The sequence below is a fragment of the Gossypium hirsutum genome, chromosome D08 (genome assembly GCF_007990345.1).
Source record: "Gossypium hirsutum isolate 1008001.06 chromosome D08, Gossypium_hirsutum_v2.1, whole genome shotgun sequence".
Lineage (NCBI taxonomy): Eukaryota > Viridiplantae > Streptophyta > Magnoliopsida > Malvales > Malvaceae > Gossypium > Gossypium hirsutum.
Genome location: NC_053444.1, coordinates 2,932,098 through 2,954,468, shown reverse-complemented (window position 1 = coordinate 2,954,468; position 22,371 = coordinate 2,932,098). Strand labels below are relative to the sequence as shown.

Below are 22,371 nucleotides of genomic sequence, written 5' to 3'. Positions count from 1 at the left end.
AAATAGAGATGGTGATAATTATATATTTAATTTATAATTATTATTTTAAAATATTGTGCTAATTTTATTTTAAAAATTTGTATTCATTTTATTGATTTACAATAGAATTATTACTTGAATAAAATTCTAAATATCTTAATTACTATTAATATATTAGAGTTAATTATGTTAATCAGTTATTGTTTTGAATAATATTATTTTACATTAATTACCTAAAGTAAAACCATGTTGTTGGTTGAAATATGTTAAATAATGTTTTAATTATGATTTGAAATTTTTTTATTATAATATTTGAAATGATAAGATAATATGTTTTAATTATATTCAATAATTCAAATAAGAAATATTATTTCACGTTAATTATTATAATTTAAAAAAATATTTAGAAAAGTAATTAAATATTAAACGCATAAAATCACGTGCAATGCATGTAACATTAAAAGCTAGTTAAGCTAAAGAAGATATGAATTTAAACGCGTTTAAGCATGTATTATCTTGTAATTGAAGTGTTTGAAAGTGTTATGAATAATAGTAGGAAATTTTATTTTTTAATAGAATAATATTAGGAATCGTGTATTAAGAAAAGGGTCATTATTTGATACACGAACCTTGAACATCGACCTTAAAATTGATATAATAAATATAGAAAATATTTAATTTTATCTTAATTAAATTTATTCAGGGTTATGGACAATTTTTTTCAACGAAAAATTGCATTCAAGGAATAAATTGGGTACAACATGAAGGCCCAACAAAGTCAAAAAAAGAATTAAATATGAAAACGTACAAGGGACCTAAAAGCACCAAGGATTAGCCCTAGAAGAAACCCTGGTTGCAGTTACCCTGGCTGTCGGAGAAGATTGAGAGAGTACCCGATGTCGGAGATCGGAGGAGAAGCCGCACTAGATCACTGGCATGCACACCTCCGATTAGGGAGATCATGCCGTAACAATGCCCCTTGGAGCCAAATTAAACCTTCACAAAAAGGCTCCCACTATCAATAACTTAAAACTGGTACATTAGTTCTTAGATTCCGTCAAAATCTCTTCAATGAGAGACTGTGGATGAAAGCCGTCAAAATCTCTTGAATATGCAAGATTGTTACATATATCCCAAGCCTCCACCAAGTGAAGAAGTCTCACAGAAAACTACCAAAGTGCTCCACCAACCTTCACGCCCACCTAAGACTAAGTCCACACCAAGGTCAATTAGTTGAATATGATTGCTGTCACGTAATACTAACATACCCTACAATCCCATCACGACAAATCACATAGCTACTTAATAAAAAACAAACTTTGAATAACAAGCTCACTAATCATAGGAGAACATGTGGCATAAGGCATAAGTGTCACTCCCTCAAACTATTCCTCTACTACTTTATTAATTGGCTAAGCCCCTTCCAAGCTCTCTACAATTTCTCTCCCTTTAACTCCTAGTGAATTCCCATAAAGCCTTCATTTTTTCAGAAATACTTTACAATAATCATTCGACTGATCCTGGAGACGAAATAAGATATATTCAGCGTTTTCAAGTCCTTCCCTACTATTAACCTGCTAATTGCATATTCTACACAACCATATCCGAAAAGTTCGATTGTTTCTTTGATACCATCTTGGGTGCCAGAGGGTGTTGTTCCATGTGTTCTAGCTATGGTGTGCAGAGGCAATGGTGATTGAATCGCATCGCCTCTCCTCGGTCAAACTTTTCACTGCCTAGTTATGTATATAATTGCGTATGTAATGTATGTAATCAATGTCTTAACGTTTTGTTTCCCTTTCTTTCTGAGAAATACTTCATTAATTCGTACAGTTTCAAAATATCTATGGATAACAAAATCAGGACCCCCTCTCCCCAACTGTCCTGATAATGCAAAGCAAAGCAGAGCAGAGGGTCCTTACATGAAAACAACCAGAAACTTGTACAAACTTAACTGTGACTCCCAAAATCCTCATGTGTTTTCTTCATTTACAAGTCATTAAAACATAGTTGATGACATAAATGAGAGCACGGATACTCGCATGGTCTGCACCTGTAAGCAATGGCGAGCTACTTATTTCATGCACTCTCTTGTAGACTTCCTGAAAGATTGGTCGCACATGCACCGCAATCATTTGGTCACCTGGGTTGATAGCTGTGGCCACGTCCACCATCCATGTGAGTTTTCGTGGAGTGTCCTTGTTGATGTCGCATGCCAACTGCTGCAAGAGGGAGAGCAGCACTCCTTGGCTCAAAGGAAAAGGTGCAGTTGACAGAATCGTACGTAGATCAACCTAGTAAAAGGAAAAAAGAATAATTTCTTACCTAATGCCAAGGCTTCAAGTTTTAACTAGAAATTCAAATAGTAAATTCAAGACATTTTTGCTTACCTGTGAACATAACCAAGAAACAATAGAGAGGTCACTTCTTTGCAGCGCAATTGTGAACGCTTCTTCGTATTTGCCTTCAGATAACAACTTTGATAGCTCTTTTGTGGGATCCATGGGCACAACAACCTGAGAGGGATAGGAATTCATTTGAGAGATTAAACTAGCTAGGAACCAACTGAAACACCTATAAAAGAAGTGATACTTAATAGCCAGATTTGACTTTGGCAATCATGTTTAATGCAGGCATTAAATGTGCGAAACAAACATACCTTGTCATGCAGACCACCTAAAGGTCCATTGCTAAGTTGGGAAGAAAATGAAGTTGCAGCATTTGAGTTAGCTCCAGCAGCTGCAATTGCTAAAAGTTTCCGTTGCCCTTCAGCAAATTCCCCACTTAAGGTTTTAGCAATTGATGAAGCGGAGTTTATGGCATCCTGCAATTAAAAGAGATTTCAAAGGAGAAAATGACACAGAAAGTACTTTCAAAAAGCAGTCAAATAACTGACACACACGATCAAACAAGTGCTCTGTAGCAACAAATAATATTGCATGCTTTAATGCATATTACCTCAAATGGCCAAAAACAAAAACATCACAAACAAACAATAATCCTTAGTTCCTCACTAAGTCATTCAACGTCTAATGCTCCACAAGTTATAAATCTTGGAAAAAAACACAAATCACCAGCCTTCAGTTAAATAGTAAATGTGAGAAAAAATATACCCTTAAAGTAATTGCCAAAGAAGAACTTGCAGACTCTAACTGTTGCTGAGCAGCATTGGTATGCTCAACCATCCCTTTCTGAAACGCAGAATCTACTTGCTCAAACAGGGCTTTGCATGAAATCTCAAAAGCAGGGACCACTAGAGCTTCCACACTAGTCCTCAAAGCCTCCTAAAAGAAATGATAAATTAATAACCAGAAATTGCCTGGAACATACCGAATGACACTAATTTGATCTCATAACAAGAGAAAGAAAATATCCGCCTATAGCTATTACCAAATACAGTGAACTTGTGCATACCTGGAGTGCTTGCTTGCCAGAAGTTTGAAACTGGGCTTGAATTTGCCTGGCAACTATAGCTTCGAGTTTCGAATTAACAGACTTTTCTAGTTGATTCACTGCTTTATCTCCGACCCCTCTCTGTCATACAAAGGACTAGTTAGATTCCATTAAGCTTTCCAGCAAAAGAACAAGATTTTAAAAGTCTAACCTGGAAGGACTCATTGATTACTGAAGTTACGGTTTTCTCTATTGCTGGAGTAATGGTACGAATAACAGCTGGTCCAACTCCAGCTAATTCCTTCTTGACTACTTTGTCCAACATTACTGCCAAATCCTTGTTCATAAAATTAGTGATCAAGCTAGTTATCTGGTGTGTATGTTCTCGAAGCAGCTTCTCATTTTTTGCATTTTCTTCCTGAAAACGAGCCCATAGAGCATCAGTATTGGCCTTAAGAGCTTTTTCAATACTCCGTCCTAGAGCAGCCTCTAGTCTTCTTCCTTCTTTTGTAACTGGTTGGTTGACAATATTTGACATTTGTTTCTGCATTTCCTTTTGTGTAGTAATTAGCTGCAAGAATGATTGAAACCACAGTCAAGATACCGTAACGGTGCAGCAAAAAGTTTTAAACCACATTTGTTTAGAAAAGAAAGCTAACATATTGCTAGGCAAAATACATCAAAGGAACAATAGGTGAAAATGTGATAAGCATATAGTCATCGAGGTGAACCTTTAAATAAATGAATAAATGCACCTGGGTTGATTTTTATCCAAAATTATGAAATGATCAATGATTATAAACACAAATGAAAACTTTAGAGACTATTTGAGGATACTCAAGGATAAGCTTTGTTATATCTATACATTTCCCTAGCATATTTAACTATTAACACGCAACAGAAATGAGCATACAACAGAAGCATACAGGTATAACCATTTTTTTTTATTTCTTTCTCTAGCAATCACCTGATTAAGCATATCTTGCATAGCCGCTATTTGAGGAAATGCAGCAGCAGCTGAGGGGAGATTGGAATTTGCTCCTGGTTCAGTGGTAGAATCTGCAGAATTGAAAGCACTTGAAGAAGGGGAAGTGTGAGCAGATGCCTGAGAACCTTTCCCTTTATGCTTCTTCCCTTTTGCACCTGATGTTGGTGATTGTTGATATGTAGAAGGTATGGCTGATTCCAAACCCTTTCCAGAAAGATCCTTTCTGGAATCATTGATTTCTTCCTCAGCAATATTAGGCTTCACATACGACCCTGATGCACCAACACCATCCGCTTGCTGAGATTCATCAACAACGTAAGCATCCCTGGATATCGCACTGCTCTCCCTCGACATCTGAATACCAAGATCTGAAGCCTGGGAGCAAAAGAATTTCTCTCTATTTTCCAAATTTCGATTTTGGGAGTCTCCATGGGAACCAAATTCATTGTTCTGAGATGATCTTGCTTCACCCACCACTTTTACCTCCAACTCAGCATTGCGTGCATCATTATTGACAACCACATCCTGAATGTGCACCTCGCCTTCACTCTTTCCCTCATTGACATTAGTAGTTTCAGAAGATGTTGCAGCCATCAATATCTCAGATGGGGTCACAAGATGAGTTGGATGCTTGAAAATGATAGGCGGAGTATATGCACCAGATTTGTCATCTGATACCATTTTCTTGTCATCATTCCTTGAACCATCTTCTGATGAATGCAGACCAGACAAATTCGATCGAACAGTGTCCATTTGTCTGTCAACTGGATAATCCTCATAGTTATGAAAACCAGAGGGTTTCCTAGATAACCTAGGACTAGGAGGAACTGTTGGTGGTGATGCAACACATACAATATCAGCATCGCTTGCCGTTGAAGCCAAAGCAGAAGAAGCAGGCTTGGGATCAATATTCGAAGTGTTTAGCTCTTGTGCAGTATTTGCCTCAATAGAATGGGGGCTTGAAGGATACCTCGCTGCAGTTAAATTTTCAGAGCTACTTACTCGTGCACTTGGTTTGGGAACTGAAGTATAAAGGGGTAAGTCAGAAGGTTTATTTCCAGATGGATTGAAAGTATCAAAGCCTTCGGTGTTAATAGCGTCACGAGAAATGCTTGAATCTGACTTCTCCAAGCCAATATTTTCCAGTGGTGGTGGGATGCACTGGCATAACTCCAAAGCATACTGCTGGATAGCCTGTGTCTGTACACAATATATTTTAACAATATGTTCATCGGGAGGATCACTTGTCCCAGTAAAACTTAATATGGGCATAGTGACAGTGAACTCTGCCATGTAATCCATGCGTGATGCAGATGGACAAGAACCATATTCTAAGTGTACAGCGTAAATAGCATTTCTTTTAGCATTTGCAAGTAAGAGAAGGCCAGCTTGCGATAATGCAACAACTTGATTGAAGAATGCTTCTTCCATTTGAGGTTCAGCAGAACTTTTCAACTCCAATGTCTGGGTGCAAGTCCATTTTTCAGTATTGCTTGGAAGAAGCCAACCCTCTTCACTTGCTGATGTCCAAACTTTGATTTCTTGATTTAGGGGCCCCTAAAGAAAAAGGTCAAAAGAGTAAAATATGATGAATCAGATAAATGGATATTCCATGGAATAACAAGATTCTCATAGGGAAAAGTAAAGCAGAAACATAGTCCTTAAATTAAAAATAAATAAATAAACCCCCATTTAAAATAGACCAAAGCCTAAAAGGTAAATGCACAAACTTGCATGTCATACCAACAGATCATAAGAATTTGAACAACTATGAACTTTAAATCAGCAAGTCAGTGAATAACAAATAGGCAGAAGCTTGATGCACACATAGAGAACATGAAAATCATTACCCCTGTTATGAGTATAATATGATCTGGTCGGTGAGGAGCAGTTAAGAATGTAGCTGAATAAACAGGTTGGCCGTCATGCGGTCTCAACACTGTTAGTGGCACTGACTTGCGGTCATCCCATATCTTTATCTGTAGCATAACATGAACTAGTAAGTACAGCAATCTTGACATAACTGCATATATCCATGTATTCAACATGAAATTCCAGCACTAAACAACAAGAAACCAAGATCTTGGTTCCATGACTATACCACAATGGAGCATAGAGAGAGTACATAGATATCTGCAAGTCAATATAACAAAATGGCAAATGAAAATACAAACCGTGCCATCTGTAGAAGCAGACACTAAACGGGTAATCATCCACTGACACATTGAAACATCAGTAACTTCTCCATCATGTTTACCAACCAACTGAATCCCATCAATCAACTTGTCTATAGGACATTGGAGAGGTGAAGGTGCATCAGTTGAGAAGACTTCATTCTTCCCAACTTTCATGGTATCAACTCTCAGAATGTGTTTTCCAATCCCAGCCACCAAAACTTCCTGCAAAATGAGATTGCAATACCATTGGCAACAACATAGTAATAGCCCTTTCAATATGGATAAAACATTAAAGAAGTTGCATTACTTGTTTGTGCCGGTGCCAACAAATACGTGGATTTACATATTCTTCATTGCCTAATATCTGAACAGCAATAACTATCTTCCCTGTAATCTGCGGTTTCTCTTCTTCATCTGGACCTTCAGATACCTTCCAAACAAATATCCTTCCCTCTAGACTCACACTGCAGAAAAGTGTATCACCAAGAATCAAAAAGGGAAAAATGGAAGTGTAATAACCAATTAAAGAAAGACAAATACCTAGCCAAAAGATGAACATCCTCCGCAAAGAAGGCCATGTCTGTGATCCTCTGAGATAAATGAAAACGTCAGTTGGATCAATAGACAATCATAATCATCCAAAAGCAGTAACTTACGCACCCAAAGCTTGGGATGCCAGAAATAAAATGCACAATTCTTTCATACTTTAACATGCCAAGATTGTATTCATACACTTTAATACCATAAAGCTCTAAGCTGTCTACTACTACATTTATTTCAATCCAATAACAACAACTAAAAGAACAGTCAACAAAGTTAAAGAAGAGATAAACCTGCGTGTGCCCACGAAACAAAGACCTCAATGCAGTGTTTAAATTAAGAATCCTAATACTGCCTCCTTTCAACCCATAACAAATGTAAGACTTATTAACAGCAATCTGCCTTCCAAGTACCAGCTGAGGATCAGACCCATACTTGGTTATGGGAGTAACTTCGAGCTGAGGCTGAACCTCCCCGGACAGCCTCGTGTCAATATCATAACCCACCTGAGTGCCTGATAACCGCCTTCCTTTAGGCAATTTACAACTCGGCACCCTCGAAGGCCCTACATTGGGACCCCCAGAACCCAAAAACTCAGCGTGAGGCGGTTGCTGCAGTTTAGGGGGTTGATTTTGAGGTGGGAAATCAGGGTTTTGAGGGGAAGAGTTAATAAGGGCAAGAATTTGGGTGCCAGCATTGTAAGGGCTAAGAGGGGGTGAAGGGAAAGAAAGGGATTTGGAATCTTGGTAATTAGCATGGGTAGGAGAAGAAGGAGGCATGTAGAATTGGTGATACTGTGGGTGAAAGAAAGGTGGAGAAGGTGAAGGGTAAGGAGAAGGTGTAGGATATGGCGAAGAAGATAGATTTTGTTGTTGAAAGTTGGAATTTGATGGGTTAGAAACTGTGGGTTTGAAGAATTTTTGCACATCAAATGGGATGGTTTGATTTGGGTTCCCCGTTGAAGCCATTTCACAAACACAAACCGATCTATTTGGTTACAACGATCTTTTTTACACAATCAAGAAGCTTGGGTATCTGTTTCCTTGGCCAGAAATGAAGGATCTGAGTGAAAAATAATAATAATAAAAACCCAAGAATTTTGAGAGAACAATAACAGTAGAAGAAGAGGCGAAGTGCGCTCTGAATCTGAAATTCTTGTTTTTTTTTCCGAATGATGGGTGACTTGGAAAATTGTAAAGTGAAGAGATGGGGAAGAAGGAGAAATTGGGCCTTTTGGGGCAAATAGAGAAAATTTAGAGAGGCTAAATTGATCTGATTGATGGATTAACGAGGTTTAATTTAAAATAGACCAAATTCAATTTTAATTTCTCTTTTGGGTATATAAACCATGAATCAAATACAATTAAAGACACCAGATCTCTAGTTTCAAGATTTTGGATCTGGGTTTGGAAAAAGAAATTTTAAAAGGTTTAATTTTGTCCAAAGTCCTTGTGCTTTTTATACATTTGAAATTTACTTTTTATTTTTGGGTAAACTACACCACTAGGTACCCAACTATTAGTATTTCTTTTGCCACCTAATTATGAAAAGTTACAAAACAGTCACTCAACTATTAGTAAATTTCCTTTTTGGTCACCCAACTATGCAAAGTAATAAAATGATCGCTTCAACTATTCAATTTTATCTCTTTTAGTCACCAGGCAGACTATTGTAAAAATGAGAACACCCAAGAATCCAAGATAGTTAGGTGATCGAACAAGATAAAATTGAATAGCAAAGTGATCATTTTGTAACTTTTAATAATTGGATGACCAAAACAAATTTAGTAATAGTTGGGTGACCAAAAATAAATTTACTAATATAGTTTACCCTTTATTTTTTATATTCTCTAAAATTTAATTTATCTATGATTTAATAAAGTCCATAATTTTATTAAAAAATTCCGTTAAATTAAATTATGCAATATTTTTAAAATAATATATTTATTTATGTGACCAGAATTATATGCTTAGAAGTTGAAAAAAATAATGTAATGTTTTTTGAATTAATATAGAATTTTTTATTTTTTTATTTTTGCACTCTTTTCATTTAAGCATACTAGAGTTAAGGATGGCAAAATTTTTTGAAATTGACATGTTTCGAGTGAATCCGACTTGATAGGGTCAAGGTATTGTTTTGAAAATGGATTCTAAGTTGAGTTAGCTTTAAAGAATGGTTAGATCGAATCGAGATCAAATTTTGAGTAAAACCGTCTCAAAATATTTACAAAATTAGTCCTTTTTTTTCATATTAATTAAGTTAAAAAATTCTTAAACTTTATAGCTGTCAATATCATTTTACCGCATTTACTTTCATTTCACACTATTTTTTTCCATATTTCATTTTAATTTATTTTTCCAAGTCTCACTCTCATTTTGTTTCTTATTTTTTCTATGATGTAATACTTTTTTTTACTTAGTCATCCCAAGCATGACTTTTTAATATATTTTTTAATTTAATTAACCACAATTTCAAATAAAAAATTTTAAATTCAGATTAGATCGAGATCAGATATACAATTAATTTTCAGGTTCGGGTTTGGGATGAGTTGCAAATTTTTTAAACTCAAGATCAAGGCATGGTGGTAGAGTATTGGGTTGGAGTCGAGGCTGGCAAAAATTTGTCTCACCCCGCCCTATTGTCATCACAAAGTATAAAAATTTGAAATATTAAATAAAAAGAGTAAAAATAGAAAATTAAATTCTTAAAATTAAAATTAAAAAGATTAAATTCAAATGTGTGAAAATTATTGAACTAAGAATTTATTTTACAAGGAAGATTTTATTTTATTTTCCTGCAAATATATTAAAAGAAGTTTGATTAAATTTTCTGCTAATAAATTTAAGGACTTATCTGAATAAAGTGTATCAGGTTAAGGATTTTTTTAATATATTACCTTCTTTAAAAGCATAGAATTTTCATCTAGAGCACATATTTTAATTTATTTTCCAAAGAATGGAATGCTAAGAATAAAAATGTTCAATTTCATCCTCCAACCCTAAAAATAAACAAAAAAAACTTTACGTATGCTTCACCACTATAGGACTCCTCACATGGTGACTACCATCAGACCAAAGCAACTCCCCGAAAACATAATCCTCAGATTTTGCATTGCTCTTATTCAACTCGAATTTTACTTCAAATTTCTTCTCTTCACCGATCTTCTCGAACTTTAATGTCGATGGTTTAACCGAAACAGTAACTCCAGCCGGCGATCTAACACGGGCTTTATATGTTGACCTTGCTGAACCAACGTTCTTAACTGTCCTGCTAACCGTCATTGAGCCATTGAGTTGAGAAACCGAAATGGAAGGATAGTTTAAGTCGATTACACCATATGACTTCGGACATGCATATGGCTTGTCCGAAAATAGACTTAAAAGGCTTTGGTTGTAGCCACGGGCACACAAGAAGTTAAAGTAATCGTTAACTGTTATGTCGTAAACAAGACCGGGATCCATTGCACGGTTCGGTCTAACATGTCCTGAGCCGTAAGCAAATGGGGTTGCTCTCTTGTTGCTCGAATCGAGCATTGGATTCCCAGTGTCATCTCTTATTCTTGCTGCGAAATGGTATTGGAGAAAAATAAGTTAGGACAACAAATCGGTTTGGAAGAAGATTTTTAAAAGAGTTTATATGTATATACCAGTGGTCATGATTGCGGATCTTATAGCTGCTGGACTCCAATCAGGATGTAGGCTCTTGAGGAGACCGACAATACCGGAAACATGAGGACATGACATTGAAGTTCCGGATTGTAAACAGAATGGCATCCTACGTTTATCAGATTCATCTTCGGTCGGACCAACTAATTCAGTGAAAGCAGCAAGGACACTCACTCCTGGTGCAGTTATATCAGGCTGAAACAGATATTCGAACAAATTAGAAACATTATATACTAATCTGAAGGGTCAATGATTCGGCCATTGAAAACTTACCTTGAGGATCGATGGCTCGATTAAACTAGGTCCCCTAGAAGAGAAAGCAGCCATAACCGGAGCAGGCTTTAAACCGAATTTTGTCTCCACAGGACTAATATATGCTGTGGGGTTCCTGGTAAAGTTGATATATGCAAACAAAGTATTACCATCAGTGAAATTTATGTGTGTGGCAGGGAGCAAGTGAGGGTCTGCTATGACTTCATTTCCGCTTTTCCTGTCGTTTACAAGTATCATCCCGACCGCACCGGCAAGTAGAGCTTGTTTTCCCTTGTCTGTTCTCCCGCTGATTCCTCGAACACATACTAAAATTTTCCCTTTAGCTTTTTTGGGATCAATTGTTTCGGGCTGACATAGGATGCTGCAAAAGACACACATGTACAAGTGAACTGATGCAACTCATTCATATTTCGATGATGTAGGATTATGAAAATGAAATGGAGAGTGACTCTTACGCGTCTTCTGCTAATGCATCGGCTGCTTTGGCCTTGTCACCACTGATCAACGGATAGAAAGTCCGGGATGACATTGCTACGGAAGACAAACTTGCTCCCTTGAGTTGCTTGTTGCTGCCTAGTTGGACATAACTTACGAACTCTCTATCGAGTGTGCTAGCGCCAACAGTGAACATCCACGGTGACACATTTGATACAGTTCCTGGATCTGGTCCGGAATTTCCAGCTGATGAAACAACAGAAATGCCTTTCTTAACGGCATGAAAAGCTCCAATCGAGATCCCATCTTCAAAAAATTCAGATGGATTACCACCCAACGACACAGAAAGCACGTCAACACCATCACTTATTGCAGCATCAAAAGCAGCGATGATGTCTGCATCAAAACACTCATTGCCACCTACGAGAGGTGGCCAGCATACTTTGTAAGCTGCAACACGAGCTCTTGGGGATCCTCCTTTCGCAGTTCCATTGGCGTGACCAAATATACTAGCCCCGGAAACAAAGTTGCCGCCGGCTGTTGAGAGGGTGTGTGAACCGTGTCCCTGGTGGTCACGTACGGTCTTGAACGTGTCATTGAGTGCATCACCAATGAAAGCCGAATACCCTTTATTGAAGAACTTCGCTCCAATCAACTTCCTATTGCAAACAACTCCACCAACATCACGGGAACACGATCCTCGCCACCTTGATGGTATCAGTCCATACCCTTCATCACTAAAACTCTTTGATTCCGGCCAAACACCTTCACCAAAAAAACCATCACATTACAACAAAAAAACACGTCAAAAAAACATGCCAGCAAAACCAAATATATAACATGCCTGTATCAAGGTTTCCAACAATTACGTCGGCACCAAAATTCGATCTGTTCCAAAGTGAATCAACAGGGACCAAACCATCCCTCTCTAATCTGAGAAAATCCCATGAACGTGTTGTATGCAATTTTCGTCCTTTGTTCAAGAAAACCGACACGACATTCGGATGTTCTGTTTTTAATCATAGACCAAACATACATACATGCATCAGAAAAAACATAGGCAGAGTTTAATGATGTATCCATACACATATACATATGCATATATATATATTACTTGCAATATCTGAAGCTTCCTTGTCGTCCAAGATAGCAGCAAAGCCATTGATGTTTCGAGTGTACGAGTAAAATATTTTCTCTCTAGCTAATTCAGTACTGCAAAACAAGAACTATATTGAATTGAATTACAAAAATACATTAAATTAAAATTTACAGAATGTTTTTAACTATACCTTCCTACAGATGTAGCCAACAATTCGTAGTGAGAATTCGTGGCGTAATCTAGATCGGCAGTTGTCGGATTTAGACCGTGAGTATGTCCTCCTAAGTACACTATATAAGACTGCAACAAGAACAACAACAAAAATAAATAATAAAAAAAAAGAATTTATACAAACTTAAAAATAAACCAAGAATTTGTATTGGGATATTAAAAGAGATGAAGATTTTTCCCACCTTTTTTATAGCAAAAGTAGGAGACTGCGACAAAGAGAAAACAATGAATGATAAAAGCAATGAAGAAAGAATTGTATGCCTCATTGCTTTGGTCTTTGATCTTATATGTTTTGGTTTGTTTATATATATGTTGCTTGTGATGTGGTGCTAAATGCTCTTTGTGTGTATGGGTATTTTTTATTTTTATTTTTTGGAAATAATTTGCTTGATTTCACCCATTGATGAAGGGTGGGAAATGGAAATTCTTCCATTTTGGAAGCCAATATTTTAGGGGAATTGATTTTATTTAAAGATTAAAGTTTCCTAATTGATTTTAAAATTAATTAGTATAGTTTCATAATTTGTGTATCTCCAAATCAAATCTTTGAAACAATCTACAATGATTTAGGGATCTTTTCAATTTCGTCCTTGAAATTGATTCAAACAATATTAGATTAAGTGATATTATTATGATTAGCTTTCCGATTAATTTTGAATTTAAGTAAATCGAAATTTTGTAGCTTGAGTTACGATTGACTTATGGAGAAATGTCCAAGGCTTTTTTTTTATTACATTATTAACATAAAGGATAAATTTCAAATCTAATCCCTCTACTTTTTTAGAATATATAAAAATGATTAAATTGCAATTTCAGTCTTTGTATTACGTTTAATTTAATATTTAATCTTTATGCTTTAACTTTTTACATAATTTGATATATCACCGTTTATATTGTAATAACTTTATATCTCACCGTTTAGATTAAGTGATATTATTATGATTATCTTTCCAACGAATTTTGATTTTGAATAAATGCGTTCTCTTTTGCTCTCTTATTTTTCTTGTTATTTTACTCTCTTTATTATTTATTTCATAATACGTAATAAAAAAAATCATCACCTACAAAAAGATTAAATCTCGCACCACTAATTGCTTTCATTATTGTTTTTTAATAAAAAATGCATGTGATTTTAGGATGTGATTTTATATTTTAATCACACCACTTATTAATTTGATGTTTTCTTCAATACAATATAAGGTCCGTTTGTTTATATGTAAAAGGTTTTACAGAAAATATTTTCTGTATTTTCCTGTCTTTGTTTTACATAAAACAGTTTGGTCAACAGAAAATGACTTACAAGTTAACGGAAAATAAGCTTTTTTCCTTGTAAAATAACTTACTCTTTTGAAAAGCGTAAGTCATTTTCCGGAAAAAAACTCCTCAATAGATAATTTTACTTTTATATAAAAATTAACTTAAATCAAGTTTAATATTATTATATTAATAATAAATTTTATTTTTATTTTTAAAAATATTTAAAATATTAATATAAAATATTATATTTTTAATATTATTAAACATACGTATTTAATTATTTATATTTAGTCATATAATAAATTATTAATATAATTAATATAATTTATTATTTTAATAAATTATTTAATATTTAATATTTAAATTTTCTTTTAAAAGTAAATTTTAAAAATAATTAATTTTAAATAATAGTATTCACATATTATTGAAAATATCAATATTAATATTTTAATACTAAATATTTATTACAATTATAAATATATTAATAATAAATATTTTGTAGTATAAATGTTAAAATATGTCATAAGTCTATATACTCTTCACAAATTTGCAATTTAGTTTCTGTACTTTTATTTTCAAGAATTTAGTCCCTCTACTTTCCAGATTTGAAAATAAAGTTCAACTGCTGACATTGTTGATTTTTTTTGTCAAATTTGTTAAAGTCACATTTTTAAATAAAAAAAATACTCAGTTGGTAGTCATGTAACTAAAAAATAATCGTTGCAATGAACTTAAATTTAACAAAATATTTTTAATATATGTAAAAACAATGTAAAATATAAAATTATAGATATAAAATAAACTCAATTAAACAATAAAAAATAAAAAAAATCTCAAATGTATGTTTGTTTAATTGAAAATGACTTTTATGAAATATTTTTAAAGAACTTGCCAAACAAAAGAAAATATTTTACACAGATTCATCCAAACACCAGAAAATATTAATTTTTCCAGAAAAGTATGTCATTTTCCAGAAATCAATTTCCGAAAGCCATTTTCAGTGAAACAAACGGAGCCTTAGTATAATTGTTTGTATGGTTAAATCACGTCCAATTGTAAACTAAAAGTTTACTTTAGTATTATTGAATCACGTGCATAATAAATTTCAAATTTACGAGTCTAAATATACTAATTAATTAGCGTGATTGATTAAATTGTCTCAATCAATAATGATGCGGCAACATAAGAATTTACATAGAAATTTATTAAAGAATCTAAAGATAATTTTAAAAAAAATTTAATTGTTGCTTGTTCTCAAAGAATATGAGTTATTAAAAACATCACTAACAAAAGTTAAAATTGAATCTGTAGCATTTTTTAAAAAACTATGAACCCGCTTATCCAACAAATGGATGTTTTGATATGATTTTGGTAGCTGCATCTACAAGATAATCACATTTGAGTTATGAAAGTAGTTAAATCGTAATTTTTTAGAACAAAAGCTTTTGTATATATGTATAAAGATATGATGTTTTATATGAATTGGAACTTGTACTGCTAATAAATTTTAATAAATTCAATTAAAATTTTATTTGCAATTTTTAATAATTTATCAATTATTATATTTAAAACATTAAAAATCGTTTACATTTTTATTACTTTATCGACAATTACTATTTTTTTATACTATATATCCATCTCTATACTATTATTTATTAGTTTATCGAGTTAATGCCACTTATTAACTGAGTTTCAATTGATTTGTAAAATTACAAAAAAAAAAACTCATTGTTTTTACAAATCAACAAAAAATATTTTGAAGATATATTTAAAAAATATTGTTTAAAGATTTTTTTTTTCTTTTTATATTTTTATATAAAATCTAAACAACGCATACATATATATACATATGATGAGATTTAAATTCAAAATATTATGATTTTCACACCCTCAACTTTATCATCTCAGCTAAAGTCATACTTAGTTTTTACATCATTTAATTTTGTAAATTTGTTACAAAAATATTTTCACGCAAATCATGAGCTGTATCATAATCTAGTTATTGTTTAAAATTTTTTATTGAGTTTAATATAATAAATTAATTGAACACCAACTCAATTGAGAATTTACCAAATAATTAATTTTTAAAAATAAGCGTAATATATTAAAAAGGTTATGTAAGTAATTTAATTTATTTTTAAAAAACAATATAAAATTTTATATATTATTTTCTTAACAAAATAACAAAAATTATTTTTAATTATGATGTAATGATATTTTCATCTTTTATTAATTTTATATGAATAAAGTGTTTAAATAAAACAATTAAAAATCAAAATTTTAAAAAAAATATTTGGAGTTTAATATTTATAATTTAAATTATTTTTATTTAATTTTGTACATATTATATAAATCTCATACATCATCATTGTACCATGTCAAATAATTTCATTAATAAGTAAAAGGAAAAAAAATGAAAACTTATTAATGAATACTATTAAGTTTATTTGAATATAATTAAAATTGATTAATTTTATTATCTTCTCATCTCCTAAAAGAAAAAAAAAACTTCTTTAAAATCCTAAAAAAAATTATAATTTTATTATAGAGAAATACAGGGCAGGAGATAAGAAAATAATAACTTTACAAGTTCTTTTAGGATTTTAAAGAAGTTTTTTTTATGTAAGAAATGAGAAAATCACAATTTTAATTAATTTTAATCACATTGAAGTAAATTCAATAGTTTTTATTTACAAGTTTTCAAATAATGTTTTATTCAATGATACAATGATTTAGACTCGTTATTGACATTTTTGGGCCCTAGGCGAAACAATAAATTGAGCCTATTTTAGGAAAAATTACAAAATACAATACAATAAAAACTGAAAATTTGTTAGGACCCTAAGATATGAAGCATTTATGGTAACAAAAAAATGGAAGTACTAGTCACTTAATTAATTTATTTTAGTTTGAATTTTTTTCATATTAAAAGCTAAAAAAATATTTTTTTAGACCCCTTTCAGTTTTGGGCCCTAGGTTGTTGCACTATCAAACAACCCTTAGGGCCAAGCTTGCAATGACTTGATGTGATTCATTAAGGTAGCGCTTGGTACTTTCTAATGTTATAATTTCAACAAGATGTTATTTTACAACGTTTGGTAGACATTAAAAAGTATTAATTAAAATATTTAGAAAGTTATCACGATTGATTCACTAATTTTTTTTTTGAGAATGTAGTGATAATTCCTAAATTTACCCTTATTAAATACCAATAGTATTCATGTATTTAATATCTTATCATAAACTTTATTTGTACTAAATTTTTGGATTAAATATTTAATAATATTTTAATTGAAAAAAATTATTTCATATTTTTCTTACATGTATTTTTCATCATATCAAATCCTACTTAATAGTAGTCGATTGAATTTTGGTTCGATTAGTATGAATATTATTGTCAATGCAGGAAGATGTGGATTCAAGTGTGTTGAAGCCCATTATCTTCTCATTTATGAGTTGGGGAGGAACTATTTGTAATTCTAGATATTATGGAAAAAAAATAAAAAAAAATATGACCATAATATATAATAAGATTGTTAAAAAAAATACTACCTAATAGTAGGGCCTAAACCTCCCCTAAAATAGAAATTTTTTTAATTAGTAAAGATAAAATTATACTTTGAGCTGCTATAAATATAAAAATTAATTTAATCATTTAAAAATTATAAAAATATAAACTATTAAAATAATAAATTATATTTTTACTATGAAAAAATTATAATTTAATTTCCATCTCTAAAAATATATATAGATTTCGTTGGTTGATAGTATTTATTTTTCAGCTTCAATTATTGCTATTTTTCTAATAAATATATTTTTAATATAAAAAAGAGCGGCAATGGAAGGATCTAGAAACCCTAATTAAGTTTTATATATAAACTCTCTTTTCGTGCAAGCTCAGAGCAGTGCCTCACTTTGTTCTTTTTCTTCTCTCTTCAAAATCTAACCTCGAAAGCTTTAGAGATTCTCATTTTGCTAAGCGTATTTTAGATCGGGAGTTTAGAGGTTATTCATTAATGGCGGATACAGAGACATTTGCTTTCCAAGCTGAGATCAATCAGCTTCTTAGCTTGATCATCAACACTTTCTACAGCAACAAAGAGATCTTTCTTCGTGAGCTCATCAGCAACGCATCCGATGTAAGTTTCCTTTTTTTATGATATTTTTCGTTTTTAAAAATTGAGAAATATTGAGTTTTCCTTTTTCTTTTTTTAATTTCCTTTTGAATGCCTTTTTTAAATGAATCTGATATTTTGTGATTTGATGATGGTGGATTTTGTTTGTTTGTTCATTCTTCATGATGGAAGGTATAGGTTTTGTTCAGGGTTATTCTGACGTTTAATTCTGGATGTCTGTTCATTGGTTATTCAATTTGATTTGCATATGGCTTTTATTACTCAGTAAAAGATTTTTAGATTTAGCATTTGATGTATTTTTATCATTACGGATAAAAGTGAGTAATTTTGTATGCATAAAAGTTAGTCGAGAGTGAGAATTTTCCTTCTTTTATGAAAGCTTCATGTTGTTAGTTTCAAATTGCGCACTTTATTGGTGTTTGTGAATTGTAAAAAAGTGAGTGAAAATGATCTCGTGAATCTAATTTTGTTAAACATACTGCAAATAAAGGGGCCTTTAGGTATGATTAGTAATTAAAATAATGTTAAACCTGTTCCTGGTAGCTTGTTTATTCAATACATGATACGCTATGTTCATTTGTTGTCCAAATGACTGATTTTTTAGACTTAAAGGTTGGTTTGAATTTGTGCTCTTTATTGGTATGGATGAATAGTGAATAAAAATGATCTCGTGACTCTAACGTGCATAACATAATGCTAGTAGTTCTTATAATCTTGTACATGTTCGCTGTAGGCTTTGGATAAGATCAGATTTGAGAGCTTAACAGACAAGAGCAAGCTAGATGCTCAACCTGAGCTCTTCATCCACATTATTCCAGACAAGACTAACAATACACTGACCATCATTGACAGTGGTATTGGCATGACTAAGGCTGGTAAGTGTTTTCTTGAGTATTGGAGTATCAACTATTGTGCATTTAGTTGTGGAGTTTCATTTAAAATGGGAATCTAATGCATTTATATATTTCTGTTTAGATTTGGTGAACAATCTTGGTACAATCGCAAGATCTGGTACTAAGGAGTTTATGGAAGCACTGGCTGCTGGTGCTGACGTTAGTATGATTGGTCAATTTGGTGTTGGTTTCTACTCAGCATACTTGGTTGCTGAGAAGGTTATTGTAACCGCAAAGCATAATGATGATGAACAATATGTGTGGGAGTCCCAAGCTGGTGGTTCATTCACTGTTACCAGGGATACTTCCGGGGAGAACCTTGGTAGGGGTACAAAGATTACTCTGTTTTTGAAAGAGGATCAGCTTGAGTACCTTGAGGAGCGACGTTTGAAGGATTTGATTAAGAAGCATTCTGAATTTATTAGCTACCCGATTTCCCTTTGGATTGAGAAGACCACTGAGAAGGAGATTTCTGATGATGAAGATGAGGAGGATAAGAAGGACGAAGAAGGGAAAGTTGAGGATGTTGATGAGGAGAAAGAGAAGGAAGAAAAGAAAAAGAAGAAGATTAAGGAGGTGTCACATGAGTGGTCTTTGGTGAACAAACAGAAGCCCATCTGGATGAGGAAGCCTGAGGAGATTACCAAGGAAGAATATGCTGCTTTCTACAAGAGCCTTACAAATGACTGGGAAGAGCATTTGGCCGTCAAGCACTTCTCAGTTGAGGGGCAACTTGAGTTCAAGGCTGTCCTCTTTGTCCCCAAGAGGGCTCCTTTTGATCTCTTTGATACAAGGAAGAAGCCCAACAACATTAAGCTCTATGTGAGACGTGTCTTTATCATGGACAACTGCGAGGAGTTGATTCCTGAATTCCTCAGCTTTGTTAAGGGTATTGTCGACTCAGAGGACCTTCCTTTGAACATCTCAAGAGAAATGTTGCAGCAAAACAAGATCTTGAAGGTTATCCGCAAGAACTTGGTAAAGAAGTGCATTGAGCTCTTCTTTGAAATAGCAGAGAACAAGGAAGATTACAACAAGTTTTATGAGGCATTCTCAAAGAACCTCAAGCTTGGTATCCATGAGGACTCTCAGAACAGGACTAAAATTGCCGAATTGCTCCGCTACCACTCCACCAAGAGTGGTGATGAGCTGACCAGCTTGAAGGACTATGTGACCAGAATGAAGGAGGGTCAGAATGATATCTACTACATCACTGGTGAGAGTAAAAAGGCAGTTGAGAACTCTCCCTTCCTTGAGAAGCTGAAGAAGAAGGGTTATGAGGTCCTTTACATGGTTGATGCTATTGATGAGTATGCTGTCGGACAGCTCAAAGAATTTGAGGGCAAAAAGCTTGTGTCAGCTACCAAGGAAGGTCTTAAACTTGATGAGAGTGAGGATGAGAAGAAGAAGAAGGAAGCTTTGAAGGAAAAGTTTGAGGGTCTTTGCAAGGTCATCAAGGATGTGCTGGGTGACAAGGTTGAAAAGGTTGTGGTTTCTGATCGTGTGGTTGACTCACCTTGCTGTTTAGTGACTGGCGAGTATGGTTGGACTGCAAACATGGAGAGAATCATGAAGGCCCAGGCTTTGAGGGATAACAGCATGGCTGGTTACATGTCAAGCAAGAAGACAATGGAGATCAACCCGGAGAACCCCATCATGGAAGAGCTGAGAAAGAGAGCCGATGCAGAGAAGAATGATAAATCTGTGAAGGACCTTGTTCTCCTTCTCTTCGAGACTGCTCTCCTCACCTCTGGCTTCAGCCTTGATGAGCCTAACACCTTTGGCAACAGAATCCACAGGATGCTGAAACTCGGCTTGAGCATTGACGAGGATGCAGGTGAAGGTGAAGCTGATGCTGATATGCCCCCATTAGAGGATGCTGATGCTGAAGGCAGCAAGATGGAAGAAGTTGACTAAGCACCACTCTTCTTGTTGGAACTTTTTACTAGTTTTTTTTTAATTATTATTGAAGTTATCCTTAGGTTTAATATTTTGTTTTGTGCCTTTTTGGGAGGTTTTGTTAGTGATTTTGGAGAAAGTTCTTAATGATAATTGCTGTTCTGTTTCTGGTATATTTATACATTTTATCGGTGCCTTATCTTTGGTGCTTGCTTAGAATGGTTGCTGTTGCCATATGTTTTCTTAAATGGTTATTATACATTGCTTCATCAGGTCTTTACTTGAATTAAAAATGTGAAAGTTGGAAATTAACTTCCATATGATCTGATGGGACCGCTTCCTTTTTCTTTTTCTTTTTTAATATTGAATGGTGTAAAGCCTTGTTAAGATATCCGGTATTGTATGCAGCAGTAGCAGCAGTAGCAGCAGTAGGTGTGTTTTCTTTTGATTTCCACAAACAAAAATGTGAATAATGGGGGTAACGGCTGCAGGAACTTCTGCGAATCACCAAGTAGGAAATACCGTCGACAACGAGCCGTAGGTGTCGAGGAAATTAATCAAGCATGCAAAGCAAGCACCGTCGACACGCATAGCTACGCCGACTCACAAGTGTGTTAATCTTCTTTTTTCAGTTTGAATAGCCTTATCTCAACTCATTCAACACATCTAAATCCAATACCATTTTGATTTTGGATAAATCCAAAATAACAGTTTTAATACACAAAATTCAATGTATAGACCTAAAGACAATACACACAGGCTCAAGCCCAGACAAATATAATGGTCTAATCAATAGTAGGCTAATCAATCACCAAAAACCCACAAAAAGGTTATCAGCTCATAATATAATAAGAACAGGTTTGAAATGCTTCATAAGGGACCTTCTTGTGCAAAGCTCAAAAGCTTTCACACAATCAAGGACCGAGAAGAGTTAAAACGAAATAAGGTAGGAAGCTAATGACCTTGAATATGCGAAAAAAATGCCCAAGCACAACCAACTGAAATCGAGGCACCAGCCCGAGCAGCTCTAGGCACAAAGCCTATAAATATGCACTTTCACCATGTTGATCAGGTACGAAAACAATCTCTTCCATAAACCCTGCTTTCTTTGATCCTTCTTCCGTTATACTTTGTTGTCTTAAGCAGAGGGTGCTTCAGAAGACTCTTGCACCCTTTGATTTTGTGTTACTGATCACCAATAGCTCACCTTCAACCTATCTTGACCAATATCACAAAAACGATGTCAAGAATTGATGTCGTTTCTGGGAATCCTTCATGGATTCTTCTGCTAAGCAACCTAGCCTGATCGTCACTGATCCAAACAACTTTGAACCTAGATCATAAACAACAAACACGAAAAAACAAAACCAATGGTTCATAAAAACAATATAAAAGTTCAGTCATCC

At 33.7% G+C, this 22,371-nt stretch overlaps 3 protein-coding genes across 3 annotated transcripts; 1 reads left to right on the top strand and 2 right to left on the bottom strand.

Annotated features, from left to right (window-relative positions):
- Positions 1–1,749: 1,749 nt before the first annotated feature.
- Positions 1,750–8,350, bottom strand: LOC107919802 (enhancer of mRNA-decapping protein 4). Its single transcript, XM_016849169.2, has 12 exons — positions 7,371–8,350; positions 7,078–7,127; positions 6,845–7,001; positions 6,535–6,759; positions 6,211–6,339; positions 4,340–5,917; positions 3,584–3,943; positions 3,394–3,513; positions 3,093–3,263; positions 2,639–2,803; positions 2,370–2,495; positions 1,750–2,273 (listed from the first exon to the last, which is right to left on the bottom strand). Exons 1-12 carry the CDS (start codon positions 8,043–8,045, stop codon positions 1,965–1,967), a joined length of 4,065 nt encoding a protein of 1,354 aa, XP_016704658.2. The 5' UTR covers positions 8,046–8,350; the 3' UTR covers positions 1,750–1,964.
- Positions 8,351–9,945: 1,595 nt separating this feature from the next.
- Positions 9,946–13,046, bottom strand: LOC107919688 (subtilisin-like protease SBT5.4). The gene is made up of 8 exons (XM_016849085.2): positions 12,963–13,046; positions 12,740–12,849; positions 12,565–12,662; positions 12,295–12,459; positions 11,471–12,215; positions 11,016–11,376; positions 10,724–10,937; positions 9,946–10,639 (listed from the first exon to the last, which is right to left on the bottom strand). Exons 1-8 carry the CDS (start codon positions 13,044–13,046, stop codon positions 10,098–10,100), a joined length of 2,319 nt encoding a protein of 772 aa, XP_016704574.1. The 3' UTR covers positions 9,946–10,097.
- Positions 13,047–17,879: 4,833 nt separating this feature from the next.
- LOC107919479 (heat shock cognate protein 80) lies at positions 17,880–21,138 on the top strand. The gene is made up of 3 exons (XM_016848933.2): positions 17,880–18,176; positions 18,907–19,048; positions 19,149–21,138. The coding sequence occupies exons 1-3, from the start codon at positions 18,054–18,056 to the stop codon at positions 20,981–20,983; spliced, it is 2,100 nt and encodes a 699-aa protein (XP_016704422.2). The 5' UTR covers positions 17,880–18,053; the 3' UTR covers positions 20,984–21,138.
- The last annotated feature ends 1,233 nt before the right edge of the window (positions 21,139–22,371 follow it).